This window comes from Gavia stellata, chromosome 17, assembly GCF_030936135.1.
Source record: "Gavia stellata isolate bGavSte3 chromosome 17, bGavSte3.hap2, whole genome shotgun sequence".
NCBI classification, from domain to species: Eukaryota; Metazoa; Chordata; class Aves; order Gaviiformes; family Gaviidae; genus Gavia; species Gavia stellata.
The window spans coordinates 4,725,596-4,744,562 of NC_082610.1; the positions used below are offsets into that span (position 1 = coordinate 4,725,596).

Below are 18,967 nucleotides of genomic sequence, written 5' to 3' on the forward strand. Positions count from 1 at the left end.
GGGAAGGAGCAGTTGGAGACAGAACTGAAGGGAACCAGAAGCGGCTGCTGCGCTCCTGCGAGCTGGGGAGGCTCTGCAGCAGCCGGGGGAGGGCAGGGACGGCCTTCCCGCGCTCCCCTGGGCGGCCCCCGCTGCACCCCGGGGCCCGCGGGCGCTGCTGGTACCGCTGCGGGGCTGCGCAGCGGCCGCCCGGGCCCTGTGTGCCCGGCCCCCGCCCCGCCCCGGAGCCGGTAACCAGGAAGCGGGAGCAGGAAGCCGCGGTGGCTGCCGAGCTTCGGGCAGGGAAGGATGGCCGGCGGCGGCCCGGCGGTGAGGGGAGCCCCGGGCGCGGCTGCCGGGGAGGGAGGGGTGTTGAGGGGCCGCTGGGGGGGCGGCCCTGCCCTCGGTCCGCCCGGCCGCGGGGAGGTGCCCGGCGCCGCCCTGCCTGACCCCCGGGGCCGGCGGGGGAGGCCCCGGGGCCCCGTGAGGCGGCGGCGCGGAGGGCGGCCGCGGGCTGCCGGGGCAGGCTGGCGGCGGCTGGGAAGGCGGTTAGAGCCGGGGAGGGGCGCCGGGCCGGGTGCGCGCCCCTCGCTGCCGGCGGGCTGCCCTCCCTCCGCCTCGGACGCGAGCCTCTAGCTCGGCCCCGGGCGGCCGTGGCGCCGCTCCGCAGTGCTGCCGGCGGGGCCGGGCTCTCCCCGCGGCCCGCCGCAACCGAGCTGCCGGGCGCGGGTGCCCCCCGCAGCGGCCCGCGGGGCTGGTCTCCGCCGGCGGCGGCTGGCTCCGGGGGCCGGCAGCAGCGTTTGAGCGAGAAAGGAGGCCTCTGTCCCGTCCGGCCTGTTCCTTCTCCAGTGCCTCGCGTCGGGTTTTTGGGGGTGCGCGGGTGGCCGTGGGGCTCCCAACGGCCCTCGCATTGCAAAACCCGCTCAGGGCCCCAGGCTGTGGTTTCTAGCCTAGCAGCGTTGCTGGGGGTAAGGGTGCTGTGTCGGGAGCCAGCTCTGCAAGGCGTGTAACACCTCGCTAATGTGGCCTGATGGACCTTAACCACATCCCTTCTGTCCTCCCATGCCCCTGTGCCGAATAAAAGAATTAGTCTCTTGTCAGGTGGCTTTAACTGTGCTTTAAATTAACTTCCTTCTTTGTATTAACGCAACTTGACAAGTATAGCGTGTGCGTCTGGTAAAGCGGGAGGTGCGGTGTACAGCATATAAATAATGTTTGTTGATAGATGTTTTGTTAACCAACAGTATAAAAAACATTGCCATGGGCCTCATCAACCTCACATGTATAGCTGTCATAGCGGCCCCGGGGATAAAGATTTACCAGTGCTGCCGGGACCGTATCCAGTTGTTGAAGACCCCAGTACCTGTGATATCGTCAAGGCTACACAGTAAGTGTATGTTCTGTGTGTGCGAAATGTTGAAATAGATGGGAGTGTCCTCAACCGTGAGCCAGGTTGGATATTTTTGCAAAGGAAAATTTTACAGTTCCATTTTCTCCCCATAGCGAGCGAAGAAGGTACTACTGTAAGCATTTTTATCATAAACAATGGTATCTCAACCAGGTCTGTTTTGTTAGGTAGAAAATTCTACTCATCAGGGCTCAGCCCAACTCTTTTTGCAAGACTTCCATTGAATGCAATGTAGAATTTGCTGAAGTAGGACCTCCTGGACAACGCTTACTGAGATTCACTTTTTCTTTCGTATGTGGCTGTCTCTAAACTGGAAGATACTGAACAAATGAATCATAAGTAAATCAGTGTGTTTTTTTCTCATTTAAGGTATGGACTAATAGAGCGATGCAAGGAACTGGTAGAAGCAGGATATGATGTTCGACAACCGGACAAAGAAAACGTGACTCTTCTTCACTGGGCGGCGATAAACAACAGACAGGAGCTGGTTAAGTAAGCTCTGCAGTCCTTGTGAAAGTAACACAAGTAGTCTGCCACTGTCGTTTATATCGCTTTGTTGCTATTATACTTGAAAACAAAGGGAACATGCTGCTTGAGAAGAAAAGCATAAAATTCAAAATTTAACCCAATTACCTGTGTGAAAATGTCACTGAAATGTAAAGTTACCACGGTTTCTTTATATGTGAAATCATGTAGTACATGAAATCATTAGATTTTCCTGGGTTTGGTTTGTTTTATTTAACAAAGATTAAAGCTGATTTTATAGGTGCCTTGCTAGTTATTACATTTTTCCTTAAACATTTTCTCAAAACAGCATTCTTTACTGCAAAAATACTCTTGTCCATTTGCGTCTCTAGTGAATTTTTTTTTATTCTGAGCTATTTACTACTACAACTATCTTATCCTTTGTATAATGTTTTAATATTTTATTATGTCTGTTCTTAATTATATTTTGTTGCTGTTACACAGATACTATATTTCCAAAGGTGCAATAGTGGATCAGCTAGGTGGAGATTTGAATTCAACTCCCCTTCACTGGGCCATTAGGTATGCTGCTTGCAACTACTAATTGTAAATCTGGTAGTGATAACAGTTATATTTTGTGTAGCGTAGCAGTGGTCATCTTAAATCAAATTCTGTGGTATGTTTATTTTTTTAAGGTATAAGGAATTTCACTGCACGTCCATAATAATGTTGAAATCTGTTCTCTGGTTCCTGGCAACTTTGCAGACCACAAAGCTGCGTTATGTGTGTATTTGTGTGTTAGTCACTTGGACTCACATTTTGAACTTTCCCTAAAGATGAAACAGTACTGGTCAGGCTTTGCCTCGTAAGTCCTGCCTTACTGGGCAAAGAAGACTTGCCTGTGTTAGGTCACTGAAGTTAGCTTTTGATGGTTATTAGGGCACAGTTTAAGTCTGAAAACGTTGTCGTCACAGTTCCCTCAGACTTCAGCCTGTCTAGCTGGTATGCTTTCAGTCGTTTTAGCTTCTGCACTGGATTCCTTTGGTGTGCTCTCGTAAGGCTCAGCGCTGCCGGTCCTGGGCTTTAAAGCACACGTGTGTAGCAGTTAAGACCCAGTGTAAGACATCTTGTTGCTCAGAGGCACGTAGGGAGGTCTTTGACCTTCTCTCAGTATCAGTAGCTTTTCCTCTCGGGCTCCTTTTAGCTGCCACCACAAACATGCAGTGTCTCTTCCTGGGCGACGGTAGCTATTAGTGCTTGCATATGTTTAATGCCTCTTTGGATCTGCTCTTTCTACATCTGCTCTAGACTACATCTGTTCAACCTGATACAGTTGAAAATCGTACAACTTTGGCTTCTAGGACAGACCTTGAGTAAAATGATCAAAAGAACAAAGCACTGCCTGTCTGGGAAAAATACAACCTTAAATAATTGTTCTGGCATAACTTCTCTGAGTGCAAATTCTCACATTGGAAGATCAATGCTTTCTTCTGGGCTATCTTAGTCTTCTGCCAAACAAAGTTAGATACTTCTTCTGAGAAAGACTGCTCACAGGAGAAATTACTGTGGAATAAACACTGTATTCTAAATTAATAGTTTTCCTTAGGCTGACTTACTCAGGTATATAATAAATACGCAATTTTCTGGTACAAACTTTTAATTTAAAAAAAAGTAATTTCCTGAATAAAACCCCAAGAATCTGAAAAGATTTTATTTTTTTTTGGCAGGGTATCTATGAGAATTAGTAAGGCAATGCTTTCATTAAAATTTCCATCTTTTTTGTCATCTCTATAGTTTCATTTCATATATCGTTACAGACAAGGACACCTACCTATGGTCATGTTATTGTTGAAATGTGGAGCGGATCCCAGTCTTATTGATGGGGAAGGATTCAGTAGCATTCACTTAGCAGTGCTGTTTCAACACATGCCCATTGTAGCTTACCTCGTATCAAAAGGCCAGGTATGTTGTTGATGTCCCAAGTATTGTTTTCTGCTTGTGAGTAGCTGCCTGTGTGTACGGTAAGTTTCAGAATTAACTGTTTTGGTTCGTAGATGATAAACAGCTATTTGACAACTATTTCCCAGTGCTATAAGTTCAGAGAAACCTAGATTTTTATATATATATATTTTTTTTATATATATAATATATATATTAAAAAAATATGTATTATATATATTTGTTATATATATAGATATATATTTGGGGTTTTTTAGTACTCTCCCCTTTTCTTGTCATCCCCACACATACACATTCACACACAATTCAGAGTGTTTAAGGAGAGTTGTTAAGGCTATGCACATTTGTGGTGCTGTATAAATAACAACAGTCTTTTAAACCTAAAAACAAAAAGCAGCATATGAAGTATATACATCGTGAAGTATTTACTATTTGATTACAGTTTTGTAACTAATAATCGGTGCAGTTGTCCATCGATTGAAGCATGCAGCATAGATAATCAGACTAGGTCTGAATTTTTTATTAGAAATTTCTGTATTTTCTGTAATTTTATATTGTAGTCGATGTCTGCTTAGCTTACATCTTCAGTAAGCAGAATTAATGACAAGTGCGACAATTTGCTAATAAAAATGAGAGGAGAGTTCTTATATGGTCTAGACTGTTTCTTTGAAACACCGAGTATGAAGATTTAAAGATTTGGCAAGTTTATTTTCTTTCTCATAGAGCTCTCTTTAGTAGAGTAACTGACTTCTGGAATGTAGGTATAGATGGTATATATCACAAACTTAAGAAAGTTTGAAGGAAACCTTCATTGTAAAGAAGGAGGAAGAAAATTAGGCAATGCAAGTTAGATATTTAAATAATTATATCTTGAGATACATAATCAATCCTTTTTTGTTGTTTTAATAAACCAGTTTTATGTACTTGGACATTCCGTTATGTACCTCTGTTTACACAGGGAAGATGGTTAACATTGCTTTACAAGGTACATTGTATCTATAGTATTTTTATGCAGAAGAGGACAAGAAATATGGTTAACATGGCTCCCTTAAAAATATCCTTAGTGGAGACTCTTCCATAAAAATATCCTTAGTGGAGACTCAGCATATTCTCAAAGGAGTGACATGCAAGACTTGGAGGCTGGGAAAAAATGTTTACGTGAGTGTTGGCTTCTTGACTGGTATAATTTGGTTTCTTTCCACTACTGCAGTGAAGCTAAGCTAGTTGTATTGCTCCAAATCTGACCATCTAAATTTGTTTCATGAAATAACTTCTAATCACTTGCTTGTTATCTTTTTCTTATACTTAGAACATAGACACAACAGACTTCAATGGACAAACACCTTTAATGTTATCAGCACAAAAAGCAATTGGGTAAGTGGTGAATAACTTAAGAAGAATCTATGTTATTGTACCCAAGAACTGGTGAGGGGAATTTTTTCTTATGAAATTTTTTGTTAAACTGACATGCCTTTCCCTTTTAGTTGTACTAAAATATGCAGTATTTCAGAGGTCGGGAGTTATGAAGTAGCTAATTTGATATAGCACAGAAAGTCAAAAGAATTTCTAAAAGAAGTTTAGGTTTGTTACTGAACCGTCTGCAGGATTATTGTGCTTTCCCAGAAATGAAAATAAATGGAGGTGGATGCAGTAAAATGCATTTAGAATAAATAAAATGTGGAGATGTAAGCTTATATGCAGTGTTGTAGAAAGATACAATCTGTGTATATACCTCATATTTCTTAAAATGGTAAGGTAACATAGTCTGGAGAAAAATCCTTAGGGCAGGTCCTGAATTATAAACTTGGATCTACCGTTGATGAGCTTGTTCTGAGCCAAGGCATTGTGTATCTGCTGTTACTTCACAGATGGGAACAGTGGGTTTTTAAGGTGTTCAAAAGTTTCATTTCCAGTATAGATTATCTTCTGTTTGTTAACTTTTATACTTTATTTTCATCTAGACCAGAACCCACGAGGTTTCTCTTAAAGTTTAACCCCTCTCTCAATGCTGTAGACAATGTTCAAAAGAATACTGCACTGCATTGGGCAATAACATCAGGAAATACTAGTGCAGTGGATCTGTTGCTGGAAGCTGGTGCTAGCCTGGACATAAAAAATGTCAAGGTACGTTTTCTTTCATGATACTTCATTCCATGTGGTTTGAATGTGTAGGATGAATGTAAAGAAAAATCTGAGTCCTCTCCACTTTGGATATCCTTTGCAACGGGGGTTGACTAAGAGCAGGCGTTCTTAGTCTTTCCCAAAAGGAATTAGCGCCTTTCTTGTGGTGTGGCTCAAAGTATGAACGCAGAGATTCTTTGCAACGTTCATTTAATGAACAGCCAAGCCTTTCGATCACTCTGAGCATAATTGTGTCCTCTGCAGATTCTCCCCCCCCCCTCTTTTTTGTTTTTTTAATTTGGCTGTTTTCTACTTCAAATCTTTGTCCTGAGGAGTAATGGCTTTGGCCAGATTTTTAAAAATAACAGTGTCTTGGTGTCCAGTGAGACTCTTAAAGGCTTTAAAAAGATGTGTGTGTCATCCTGTGAAAACCAGTGTTTGACAATACCTGTTTGTACATTCAAAAGGGTGAGTCACGTATGAAAGTCTTTGTCCTAATACTTGTAAAAACTGATAGTGAGAAGTATAAATGTTGAAACTATCAATTCCTATGACTATATGCATACATTTATACAGTGTAGTTATTCAGGGTTTGTGTGTTAGGCTGTGCAGCTTTTCCATCTGCTGCTTCTTTATTCATATGTATGACTCTTAGGCTATTGGTGCTTGGTTTTAAAAAGTTAACATGAACGAGAAACCATCCCTTTGAGTAAGCTTGTAGTATTCTAGTAGACAGTTTAGTGTTTCAGGTTATTGGAGACAGTCCAACAGATAACTCAAATGGATGCAATCTAGTTGCAAGTATCAGTTTTTAGAACTACAAAGCACTGGATTAAGCATGTCAAAACTTTGAATTTCGCTTATCCTTGCCTTAAAATAAATAAAAAAAAAAAGGCGGGGGAGTAACTGCGAAGTTATTCTTGTTTTAGCTATATTTATTTCTTGCTTCTGTTAAAGAGGAAAGTGTTTATGTGTTTATGTGTTTTCTGTTGTTAAAGGGAGAGACACCGCTTGACCTTGCTTATCAAAGTCTGAATCGCTTCATGGTTTATATGTTAAAAGAGGAAGAAAGAATGAGAAGCAGAAGAAACAACAGGTTACTGAAAATAGTAGAGAAATACGAGGTAATTTCACGAGTAATAACTAATGGAAATAGAGATATAGCATTCCATGTTTAGAATAATATGCAACTTAACTTTTTCCTAACAAGAGGATTTTCTAAGGCTTCTAAAATTGGGTGCACAAAAGTAAAATTCTTTAAAAGCGTGTAGCAGTGGTTTGGGTGGGGGTTTTTGTGTCGCCCTCCCCCCCCTCACCTTTGGTGTGGTCACGTGTCACTTTGTCTTACCTACCTTGAGTCTTTCAAAGTTTGTTATTACATTAACTGAATGCTTTCAAAGTAAGTCCTGCTTGAATACTTTGTCATATTTTAACAATAATCATTTTAATAGCTCTTCCTGCTGTTGGCATCTTCCTTGACATTGATGTGGGCCATAGGATACGTAATGAACTTAAGTTCTGATTCTTGGCTCCTGAAAGGAGGTCTGCTTCTCTTCCTGTTATTTGGGATGGCTCTGTTTGTGAGGTTTGTGGCTTTTTCTCTCTGTATGTGTATTTAATTGTTATAGACACCATATAAGGTATCTAATGCAGTATTCTTTTCAGAGTTTAGTTTTACTTAGCATGAAAGATACTTCCTGAGAAATGGTTGCAGAGTGTGTCAAAGATTTAAATGTATGTACTTTTTAGAATGACCATAGAAATTGAATGTCTTTTAGCTGTGCAAAGTAAGTTTCTCATCACTGAAAGATTTGAAGAAAACCACTGAAGTGTTTAAGTTTAAGCAGCCTAATTTTAATGATAGCGTTATTGAAGGTCTGCATCTGGTAGACACTTGAAAGATCCATTCACAACGCTTAGAAATGTCCTTTATGTCAACTTTTACTTCTGTATTTGTGACACAGGATGAGTTTTAATGAACCATTACCCCCCCTTCTGCTCCCCAGACCTCCCAGTGTTATCCTAAGCTGTTTAGCAGGTTTCCTGCTTTCTTTGACAGTTCCTGCAACAGTCGGTATTCATTGAAATGGCAATGCTATCAGTGTGCAAATAGACAGAGATGGCACTTATCACCCAGTGCTACAGCACTTGTGATATATAATACTAGGCTGGAACAGGGCACTCTTCAGTTTTATTTTTGCATTGTTAACCCCTTGTGCATCTGGCTAAAGAATGCTTTTGAGTGACAATTTTTGATTGCTTTGAGAGACTTGAAGTATACTGTGTGTGTGAGGTTTTTAAATAACAAACCAGATGGTTTATACTCTGTGGAATGACATTTTAAATATATTTTAAAAAAACAATTTTTTTCTTTTTATATTCTTTCAGGCAATTTGTGGGGCCTAAGAATCTAAGGTATCTTCCCACAGCATTTCTGTTAAGTTCAATTTTTTGGATGTCCGTGACCTGGTTTTTCTGGTTCCTGCCTGATATCCTTTATACTCAAGAACTGCAATAGAACTCTCTTTACAATTCCTAATACATCTAAGCCTGGTCATGCAAATAGTAATGAGCAGTCCCAGGTAATTCCATGTGACTGTTAATGTCTGGTAAGATTGGTTTACTTCCCATTGGGCAGGGATGAAATAACTTTGAGTTTTATTTAAAGTTGTATACGAACTAAAAATCTGTACCTTCTTTTATCTTTAGCGGGTATTTGTGTACATATCTGAACTGATGTTACTGGAATATCAAAATGAAGACGTCTTTGTTATAAACCTAATTGTCTCTGTTAGCCTCTCCATGTGACTCTTTAATCTTCCTCATTGAGACTTTCATACAGTAGTGTATTCTGGCATGTGGTATAACTGGATAACACATGCATTCATAATAATTTTCAGAGCATCTCTTCTTTCTAAGATGGCAAGGATTTGACAGTTAGTGGTATTCATGCTTCTGCTTTTAAAAACAACACCCTCCCTCCAAAAAAACAAGGACCAAATTTCTTCATATCCCTCCAACATAGATCTTCCAGTCTCCTATCGTATCTTTATTCACAGGTTACACTGCATCCTTAGTGTACAGTGGATTAATTTCTACCTTTCATTTACTTTCTTTGAAGAGGCTTTGCACTGATGAGTACAAAAACGTTTTAGTAGTTTATACTTGCTTTTCAGTGCCCTGCTCTTTTGTTACACAGGGTGCATCTATTTATTTATTGATTAAATTTTGTGAGAAGGCCTTTAGGGAGATACTTAGAACTGTAAATAGTTTTGTACTAAACCAGCTATAATATATTGCTACACAATTTTAATTAATTTTTTAATTACTTCATCCTTTAAGTGGCATTTCCTTTTGTACTGTTCCCAATTAAAAAGTCCATAATAGAATTATCGGGATTAACTTCGATTAACTGATCAAGTGTACTCCCACTGGGGATACAGGCATATGGTTGTCTAAATGAAAATCATGTTATTCAGTGTTGCGTTGTGAAGTTTTAAGGTTTTCTTGGTGTCATCTAAATTAAATGAAAAATAATGCCAATGATAGGGGATTGAGTCGGACACTTTGCTGAATATAGTGAGCATAGCAATATTCCTGAAGGTCTAACCATAGGTTGGTAAGATGGGCAAGTGGATAGTTTCTATTTAACTATCCAACCCTTTTTCTCATAAATGTGTTTTCCTTCTGAAACTGGTCACAGATCTGAGTGTTGTAAAAATCAGTATTTAGTTACCTGTATTTATGTCTGTCAAACTGTTCCTCTAGACTGAATGAAAATCCAGCCATTCTAATTAAGGACTTGTCTCATCTCCAGAGGAACAATAGAAGTGCAAATAGACGAGCAGTATCCGCAAGAAACGCACCATCATTTTGACTTTTAAAAGTGCACCCTGCAGTTGCATTGTAACAAACGTGGCTATAAGTCCGGTAATATATAGTGCCAATATTTCATAATTTATCATCTTGATTTTAATTAGAGCTATTTGCAGTGTTATTAGTTCATAAGACAAAACAACCTTGAGGTTGCAGTACTTGATTTTTAAGAGTTACTCACACTGTGTAGTTTATATAGTGGCTGATTGGTCACTGGAGATGGAATCCAGGCTTGGGCTCTCTGGCTGGTCCTTGGTGGCATCATGGACTGTTCTTTAGTAGACCAAGCTTTCAGGTTTGATGCTTGAATTTAATTGGTATGAAACGTGTCCCACTGCACATTCCTCTGTTGCTGTATAGAGACAGTTAATCTTGATGTGTTTTTCTCCCCCTTTCACCTGACGTACAGATGTTTTGTGTCCATAGTGTAAAAATTACGTTTCTAACGACCGTATATCCTCTCTCACGTATAGTAATTCGTCTGCTAGAGAAGTTGCAACAAACAACTGTATATAAAAAGTACTGAATTTAAGTATACTTCTCTGGAGTTCATGAGAGATCAGTTCCCTCCATATACTGTAATTAAAACAGTCAGCCGCTGGGTAAAAGCAAAAGGTATGCAAGAAGAAAAATGTCTAATTAGACCAGAAATTTCTCATTTCATCATCATGGATTTTCTACTGTATTTGCGAGGGCAGAAGGGTTCCTAGTAGCTGTCTCATTACCTTCAGAAGTGTTTAGCAGTGTGTGCTTGGTTTTTTGAGTGACAAAGATAGTTCCAGAATGACTTCCAGTTGCGTTTTTCTGTCTGAATTTATTTGGTTGTTTTAGCTGAAACAAACAAGAGAGGGCAAGACTTAGGAAACAGTCTGAGCAGCAGCCTGTTCAATGACTGAGGGGTGTGTGCTGCAGTCGAACAAATCTCACAGCTGCTGGAAGCTTAGTGACTATGCATGTCTGATTGGTATTGTTTAAATAAAATAGGAAAACTTCAGAGGGAGAAAAGAAATTGGATTCATTTTATATCTGTTAGATATTCAAAGGCAAAAGTCTGCATTCTGCTAGTGAGGATGACAGGGAGCTATATTGCGACGCAGGTTTATACAGTTGTAAAAGTCTTCTCCAGCACTCGAACTGGACAGAATATTCAACTTCTCTAATGTGATGGCCTCTGAAGGGCAGAGAGGGTCCTACTATAAAAGTGAAAGTAATTCTTTTCCTTTTTGTGTGTTGCTTGTAAAATAACATAAACTAATTTTAGAATGTTTTATTTATTTGACAAATAGCGGTGATATGTGTATATATATTCCTTAACCTGAATATTACATGTGCCAGATAAACTTCTTGAAATCACTGTCATGTTCAGTGTGGTGGGTCTTCTTTACTATTTCTATAAAACTTGGAGAACTGATCCTGGATATATTAAGACTTCAGAAAAAGAAAGGAAAGAGGTAGGTGATTTCGTAAAAACAAATGGAAGGGCTAACCTGGAGCAACAGATACATACTTTTAGTTGATTTGTTTGTCATCGTGTGCAGCTTTGTTAAACTTGAAAGCAGTGAAATACTCTTTGTTCTTTTAAAAAAAGTTTTTAGTTCTGTCATTGAACAACATGGCTCATAGATAATTTTTCTACTACTCCTTGTTTCCTTATCTTCTTCATCCCGCCATAATTTCCTTGCCTCCATCTTCTCATTGAAATGTGAGCTTTGGCCAAACATCCTATAGACCCACACTGCTGATGTTATCTGTGATATAAATTCACATAGAACTTTACTTAATAAATAGAAATTTTGTATGGTTTGTACTCCCGTTGTCTAAAGTTAGAAAAAGATATTCACTGTGCTTTCCTACAATTCTCCATGCTCATAAGACATTCCGAAGGCTGGAAATGGCTTGAATTTTGTCAGATGCTTTGAAGATGTGTACAGTGGTTTTATTTTTGTTCTTAAGCATTGTGTAAATCACATGCTATTTCCTAGCTCTATTTTAGAATGGCAAAAAGAAATCATGGCCAACCAATCAGTAGAGAATTCAGTGTTTTGGTCTCCCCAACCTGTGGATTAAGGAGAGCATTTTGTTTGCAATCTCTTTGCTCTCCATGAGATTGTATTTCTTCAGATGGCCCGGGAGAATAAAAGGCAATTTTAACTTGACAGGACTAGTAAACATTGTCTATCTAGTACTCATAAAGGAACAGTAAATACAGCAGCTCTCCTCATTTCTCTGAAGTCTGGCTGACTATATGAGAGGTACCTTGTATCTTAGTACCATCTCATTTTAAAGAAGATTTCATTCACGTTATTTATTAATTTTGGCAACATAGAGGTACTTTTCTGAATAATCCTGCATGGGTGAAGTTGCATTAGTCTTTGCTGGTTTGTGTTTCTCATGAACCTTTCTAAATAGCAAGTGCTTATTCCTGTCGGTGCTTGGCACTCAAAATGCTTGTGAACTGCAAAAGGCCTAATGTAAAAATTTTCATAGATGCTCCTGAAAATGTGATCCAAATGCCAGCGCAAACTACTTTGTCTTTCAGAACATTGTAGCTCTTGCAGAAGCAGGTTGCTTGGACTTCAGAACATTTTGCACATCGTGTCTTGTAAGTGAGGCTTTGGGACTTGTTTTCTTTTTGAACCTGGCTTTTACTCAATACTGCTATAAAAAACTTTCTCCTCATTGCTTTTCATGCAAGTGTTACATGCATGGTTTGTTCTATATTACTTAGGATTTCTTTTTTTCTTTTACGGTGACAAAAGGAATGCTTTGAGATCCTTGTACTCTAATCTTAATAAATGAATTATTTCCATCTCTTTTTTTGTAAAATTAAGATGTATAATTCTCATCTATGTTCTGTGTTGTGAGGTCTGTTATACAGTAATTGTACAAAATATGATGGTGCCCATGAGACGATGCTCTAAACTTTGAGCAAAATAGATGCTTTTGCTATGACTGTAGTGTTTTCCTTCATCCTCAACTAGGTAAGGAAGCCTTTGAGATCTATGCATTGCCTTGCTTGTGATTCATGTGTAGCCAGATACGATCAGCACTCTCTGTGGACTGGACAGTGCATAGGTGAGAGTGTTTGTTTTATCAAATTTGTAAACACCACATATTTTAAAAGTTGCAGAAATAACATTTATATCCTTAGAGAGAGAGCACATTTGATATAAGAATACACAGTTGATATTGAAGGGCTTACTGATAGGTGCCAGAGGGAAATTAGTTAGACAGCAGAGAGAAAGGCAACTAAAATCATTAAAGGGCTGGAGCGGTCACTCTAAGAGTAGAGACCAAAAAGTCTGGGACTCTTTCTTTTGAGAGAAGAAGGAACAAGGAATATGATTGAGGCTTTTAAAAAAAAAAAAGCAATGAAGATGGTGGCTAGAGTGAACGCAGAACTGTTCTTTGCGAAGCGCATCATACTAGAACTAGGGGAGGCTCAGCGAGTATAGCAGTTGGATTTAAAACTGGTAAAGTCTTTACATGGCAGGTAGTGAAATTTTGGAGCTTGCTGCTCTAAGGGTTTGCAGATACAGGCAGTATCAGAAGGTTCAGAAGGGGATTAGACAAATTTTTGGACACTGTGTCCAAAAGTAGATACTAAAAGAACTAGACAAGTATGCACACTCTGACATTTTAATGCAGTAGCTGTGGATGAGGAGAATGAACTCCAAAAAGTGGGCAGGCTCGTGTGTCCTTCTGAACTAATGTTGCCTATTGCTGTTGTTAAGAGACAGTGAAGTGGAGCAGCTGGACCACTGAGATAACCCCGTAGGGTGTTTCTGTGTTCTTTGAAAAACTCCCTCTTTCTTCCTTTCTGTCTCATTACTGGTGATGCTCAGGATAGAAAGGTTAGAGCTTTACATCTGTAGCCATATATTTTTAGCATATTCTTTTGCCAATAGCTTTTCTGTAATGTTAAATTCTTGGAAATATTTTTACAGTGCTTGCTATTTACAAGGTGGTGAGACATTCTTCTGATGCATTGTTACAAAGCTTTGAGCAATAGTGATTGTAATTTAAAGGAAAATAATTGTATATCTTCATGTAACAGTTTCTCTGACACAAGTCTGGGTTTTTTATGCATATGTTTGCAATTCTGAAATACGGAAAGGTCAAACAATTAAATTGAATAGCTTAGATTTTTCGGTCATATGAGACAGTTGTACTGTGCATGGGGAGAGTTGTGGTTGCGTAATTAGTCCTCATCCAGCTAAAACAGCTGAAGGCATGCTCTGAATAAGAGGCAAATCCTGGCTGACTTATCAGAACTAATTCTATTATATAAATTGGGATGGCTTACAGGAGAAAGTTGCGAAAGAGATCAGCCTTGTCAAACTCTCTTGAGGATAGCAGAGGTAATAATAAGAAGTGGGTTTGATTCTTTTTATTTCTGTTAACCTAAGGGGAAATGCAAATGAATTTTAAAATGTCAAACTTTTTTTTTTCCTTGCCTCAAATTCAGGCACTGGGAACCATCGTTACTATCTATTGTTCCTGTCTTTCCTAACTATGACCGGTGTCTGGCTGCTTTATGGAACTCTTCTGTGTATGTACCCATGAATTTTATTTTAATTTTGCTTTCAAGGACGTGTGTGTATGGTCTTTATTTTTCAGCATTTTGTTTGCAGCAAGTGTAATTATAGCGGCACAAATGGTACCGTATTTCAGCAGTGATGTTATCTTGTAATTCTGTCTTTAAATGAAAATACATCGTATCTGAGTCTTTGGTCAAATACCTGTGTTGAGTAAGAACCAAGCTACAGCTCTAGTGGGGTGTCGGTTGGAAAATACAATATCAGAAGGTATTTTGTTAGAGATGAAATAGGGAAGCCATGTGGAGGAAGGTCAGGTTACAGGTTCTAGTCTGGATACCCTTTCCTGTAATAGAAAATAAGTTTGTACATATATTATTGCAAAGGCTTTATTGATTTTTTTGTTATTTGGAAATACCTATATTGAACACTTGCAAAAGTTTCTTTTTGCTTTTAATGTAGTGATAACTTTGAAAAGAAGAGAACTCTATGTCTCATTAATAAATCCAAACTGTTACTTTGGAAAATGAAGAAATTTCTTGGAGGAGACAGGAGAGCCCTTATAATGCAGTTACTGAGGATGAAGTAGCATAGCACTAACCTTTTAAATAAAAATTAGAGGGAGTTCATTTTATTTTATATTACTTCACATTCTATTGAAATGAGTCAATATTCAACGTACGGTGACGTGAACCAGCTATGGCAGTGGAGGACACGGGGTGTGAACACGGGTTGTTTTCCTGTGTTTCAGTGGTTGTCTTACGTATGCAGAAAGCATATTATTTTCTCCATTTCCTGTGTGTGAAGGAATGTGGAAGGAAAATCTCTTGATTGTTTTTCTGACATAGAGGCAAAAAAAAGTTGCTGTGCTTTTAGGTTTGGGTGTTTTTTTTAATAGGTTAAAAACATGTGGCAGGCTTTAAGTATATCTTTTAAGGAACCTACAGAAGTTGGACATTCCAGTTTATGTCTATTAAATAGTGGTAAAATACTGCTTTCTTGGCATTGTCACCATCATGTCTTCTTTTTTGTTGATGATGGTGTTTAAGATAAATGATGAATTCTTGTCCTAAAATTACAAACAAGCATGAAGCCAAAACTTCAGAAGTCTGGACAATGACAGCTGATGACTTACTTCAATATCATATAAAAAGTATGTAGCCAGTGCCTTGAATGTTCCTTCTGTGGATTATGAACACATAATGTAAAGATGATGCAGCCAGAATGCAAGCAGTCACATATCTGTGTGGGTGCTTTTAAGTGGGAATGTGATAAATTAAACATGGTATTTCTAGAGCATGTTGCTGTGTAATATTTGTTCCATGCAAATAATCTTTGTTAGTTCTGAAGTGGCCTGAAACCATAATTAACTGATTGTGTGTCTTGTCAGATTGGTCAAACCATTGCGCAACAAGTTATCATCAAGATGGAGCATGGACATACTTCACGCAGATAATATATTGTTCTCCGTGGGTTTCCTACATCTTCGCAGTAGCCTGTTTTCATACTATATGGGCTTCATTGTGGCTAACTGTTCAGCTTTATCAGGTATATATATATTTATGCCGTTTATGCTCCTCTCTTGAAGAGTCATCATATTAAAACTCTTCCCTAGATGATTTGCTCCCATAAAAACTTTGTATCTGCTTTCCTTGACTAATGTCACATCTAGGTGCTTTTCTTAAATCTCAGGGCAGTCCTTTAAGTTTCATGGGTACTTGCGCCCTCAGCATTCCCATGTTAAAAGTAGGATCACAGTCAGCAAATCATTCTTACAACTGAGTTCTGGGTTTCTTACTCATCAAAAATTCCAAACCTATAAAAAGACGTATTTAAAGGCAAGAAACTTATTTGACTAATAGAATTTTATTACTACCCCAAAAATGGCACAAAAGCTCAATAGCACAATTAGTCCTGAATTGAGAATTCTATGGCAGAGCTCAGCAGTGCGTCATTAGACTGTATTAAATCCCATTGCTACAATAAAAATACATGACCTGGATTTTATCCTGATGAGGACTGTCAAATTTCTTGTTGATGTTTTTCTCAGAGGGCTTGGCTATGCAAACAAGATTGAGAAGAGCTGTCTTAAAACATCTAGGAAACAGCTTGTTTAGCAGCTTTTAGGAAAGAAGTGTCATTTGAATATGTGTTAAGCATACTGAGCTAAAGACTTGTTTTACGTCTTGTTTAAAAAAGTAAAAATCCACAATTTTAAATGTGTACTGCTAGATTTCTGTAATGTCCAAGACACTGAGATATCATCCTGGGGAAAAAAAGGATCTGGGTAAGATATTTACAGTTAACTACTGTGTTTCATACACGGTCATTTGTAAATGTACCGCTTTGTGATACTTAGCGTGTCATTCAGCGAAGCAACCTTGCAGCCATTTATAAAGGCTTATAAGTTTTATGTTGATTAAAAAAAAAAAAAGAAAATGGAAAAAGGAATAGGCGAGCAAAAATGTGAAAAAACCAAAACATAAATCTTATTGTGAAACTCGGTGAAAGAAGAGACAGCAAATGAAGAAAATGAAGGAGTTATTGTTGAGTCTCTGATACCTACTTCATCATTTTTGCTAAGCTACTTTGTCTTTTTCGGGGGTTCTTTTTCTACCAGTTTGTGTGGTAGAATATAGACGAACTCTGAGGAGATAGGTGCTTAACTGCTGTAGGTCTTATACTTCTACAGACATCTGTAAAAGTACAGTCTTTATAGTCATCCCAGTTAAGCTTGCCTTCTCAGGGGAAGCGTTAATGTTACAGCTTGCTGGGTTCTCTTTTAGTCCAAGTGACGTTTAAAACGGTTTTTGGTCGTTAATTATGGCAGTAGTTACTTATTTGTTGTATATAGCCAACCTCCTTCCCCTCCCTCCCTTCTCAAAAGTATCTTTTGGTATCACCAGATTTTTAGTTTGGGATGTTCTTGTTTTAACCATTACTTACATTTTCCTTTCTGTAAGATTACATTCTTGGGATTGACCTCACATGAGAGAATGAACCTCCTGATACAGAGGAAATCTTCGAAGCATCCTGTTTCACTCAGGAGAACTCCATACAAGTGAGTATTAATGAATAGTGTGTTTTAAGCACATATCTTTTCAGTACGAATTTGCTTCACTACTTCACAAATGCAAAAAAAGGGCGATCTATGGACGTGCTAGTCATGCCTGTTGTGAGTTGTGCTAAGAGGAGGAAATGGACCTAATTTTCCTTGCTGAGAACTTCCTTTGCCCTAGGAAATAAACAGCCAGCGTAAGAGTTACTGGGGTTCTTTCTGCATGGCTGTGTATATAGGAAAAAGATGTGCCAAAATCAATCCATAGCTATAATCAGTAGATGCTATTTTGGGGGTGAGGGGGTCTTGTCCTTTAATTTGTTCATCAATCTCTGTGTCTGTTCTGTAGGTTTAGAAAGAGAATTAAGGTATGAACTGTCCCCTTTCTGACTTCCCTGGCAGTATTGAGCTCAATAGAGAAATTAGTACCAAGGTTTCCCTGTTACACTGGAAGTCCATGTTTCCTCATATGTGTTAGCAGATGAGATCTTACTAAGTACTAACTTTTGAAATATTTGAGTTGAACTTAATCTGCTCTCACTCTTAAATGTAATACAGATTGTAAAAGTTCAACAAAGGAATAATGCTCAATAGAGAACTCTTCCTATGTTTCTTCTCCCAGAGGTGTCTTCATTGACAGCTTGCTATCTTAAGTACTGTCTCATGGTGAATGTGTATTTTTGATGCCTGCAGTCTTTTGCTGGATTTATTAATGGATATTTCTCTCATTTTCAGTCTTGGATGCTTCCAGAATCTTGCAGACTTTTTTCAGTGCAGTTGCTTTGGTATGTTCAAACCCAATGTAGTTGACTGGACCAAGCAATACAACCTTTTTCATCTGGCAAAGGAGAAAAATGTTCATTCTGTATGAAATTTTGCTTAATTTCTAAAACCTTTGAGCTGAAAGCTAAATAAAACTGATTATTTTGTTATTTTTTTACAAATTCTTCTGAAGTTGCTTGTTTTTATTATTGTTTCAAATAATAAATCTATCTTGTATAAGCTACAGCAGGTTTATATATGGAAGAATCACTATATGTCTGTGTGTATATATTGTTAGAGCTGAAACTATTTGAAATTTTATGTGATGAGATGACCCTAAGAATATATTTTTTAAAGGTAAGTTGTTAGGGCAGAATTTCAAAACCATGTTGGTACCCTTTGCTTTATTTTGCAGATAATAAAAGAAAATTACATTTGCAAATTAAGAGGAATATTCATATTTGAAAATTTAATGTGAAAATTACCCTGTAATTTTATTGCTTATGTTGTGAAAACCTCTATTAAGTCTTTGTATTTGGAGGGTTTACATGTAATAAAATAGAGTTTTCATGCTTCTAAGTGTATTTTTACAGACTGAAATAGACTCAAGGGATATGTGACCAGTGAGGTATTTAAGAACAGGTAAGCACAAAACCATAAGAAAAAGCCTGACTCTTTGCCTTATGTTTTGCATATATATATATGCTCTGTTAGCGTATGAAAATGGGTAAGTTGATGATGGGAAATAGCAATGTATATATAAAGAGGAGATTATTTGCACCTGCATGCATAGTTCTGTAA

At 38.6% G+C, this 18,967-nt stretch overlaps 1 protein-coding gene across 1 annotated transcript; it reads left to right on the plus strand.

Annotated features, from left to right (window-relative positions):
* Window positions 1–288: 288 nt before the first annotated feature.
* On the plus strand, window positions 289–18,334 carry ZDHHC13 (zinc finger DHHC-type palmitoyltransferase 13). The gene is made up of 17 exons (XM_059825861.1): window positions 289–309; window positions 1,224–1,366; window positions 1,757–1,879; window positions 2,357–2,434; window positions 3,670–3,814; window positions 5,121–5,185; window positions 5,773–5,935; window positions 6,931–7,056; window positions 7,384–7,517; window positions 8,321–8,421; window positions 11,135–11,259; window positions 12,348–12,410; window positions 12,790–12,883; window positions 14,277–14,360; window positions 15,737–15,894; window positions 17,310–17,407; window positions 18,140–18,334. Exons 1-17 carry the CDS (start codon window positions 289–291, stop codon window positions 18,273–18,275), a joined length of 1,857 nt encoding a protein of 618 aa, XP_059681844.1. The 3' UTR covers window positions 18,276–18,334.
* Window positions 18,335–18,967: the final 633 nt, after the last annotated feature.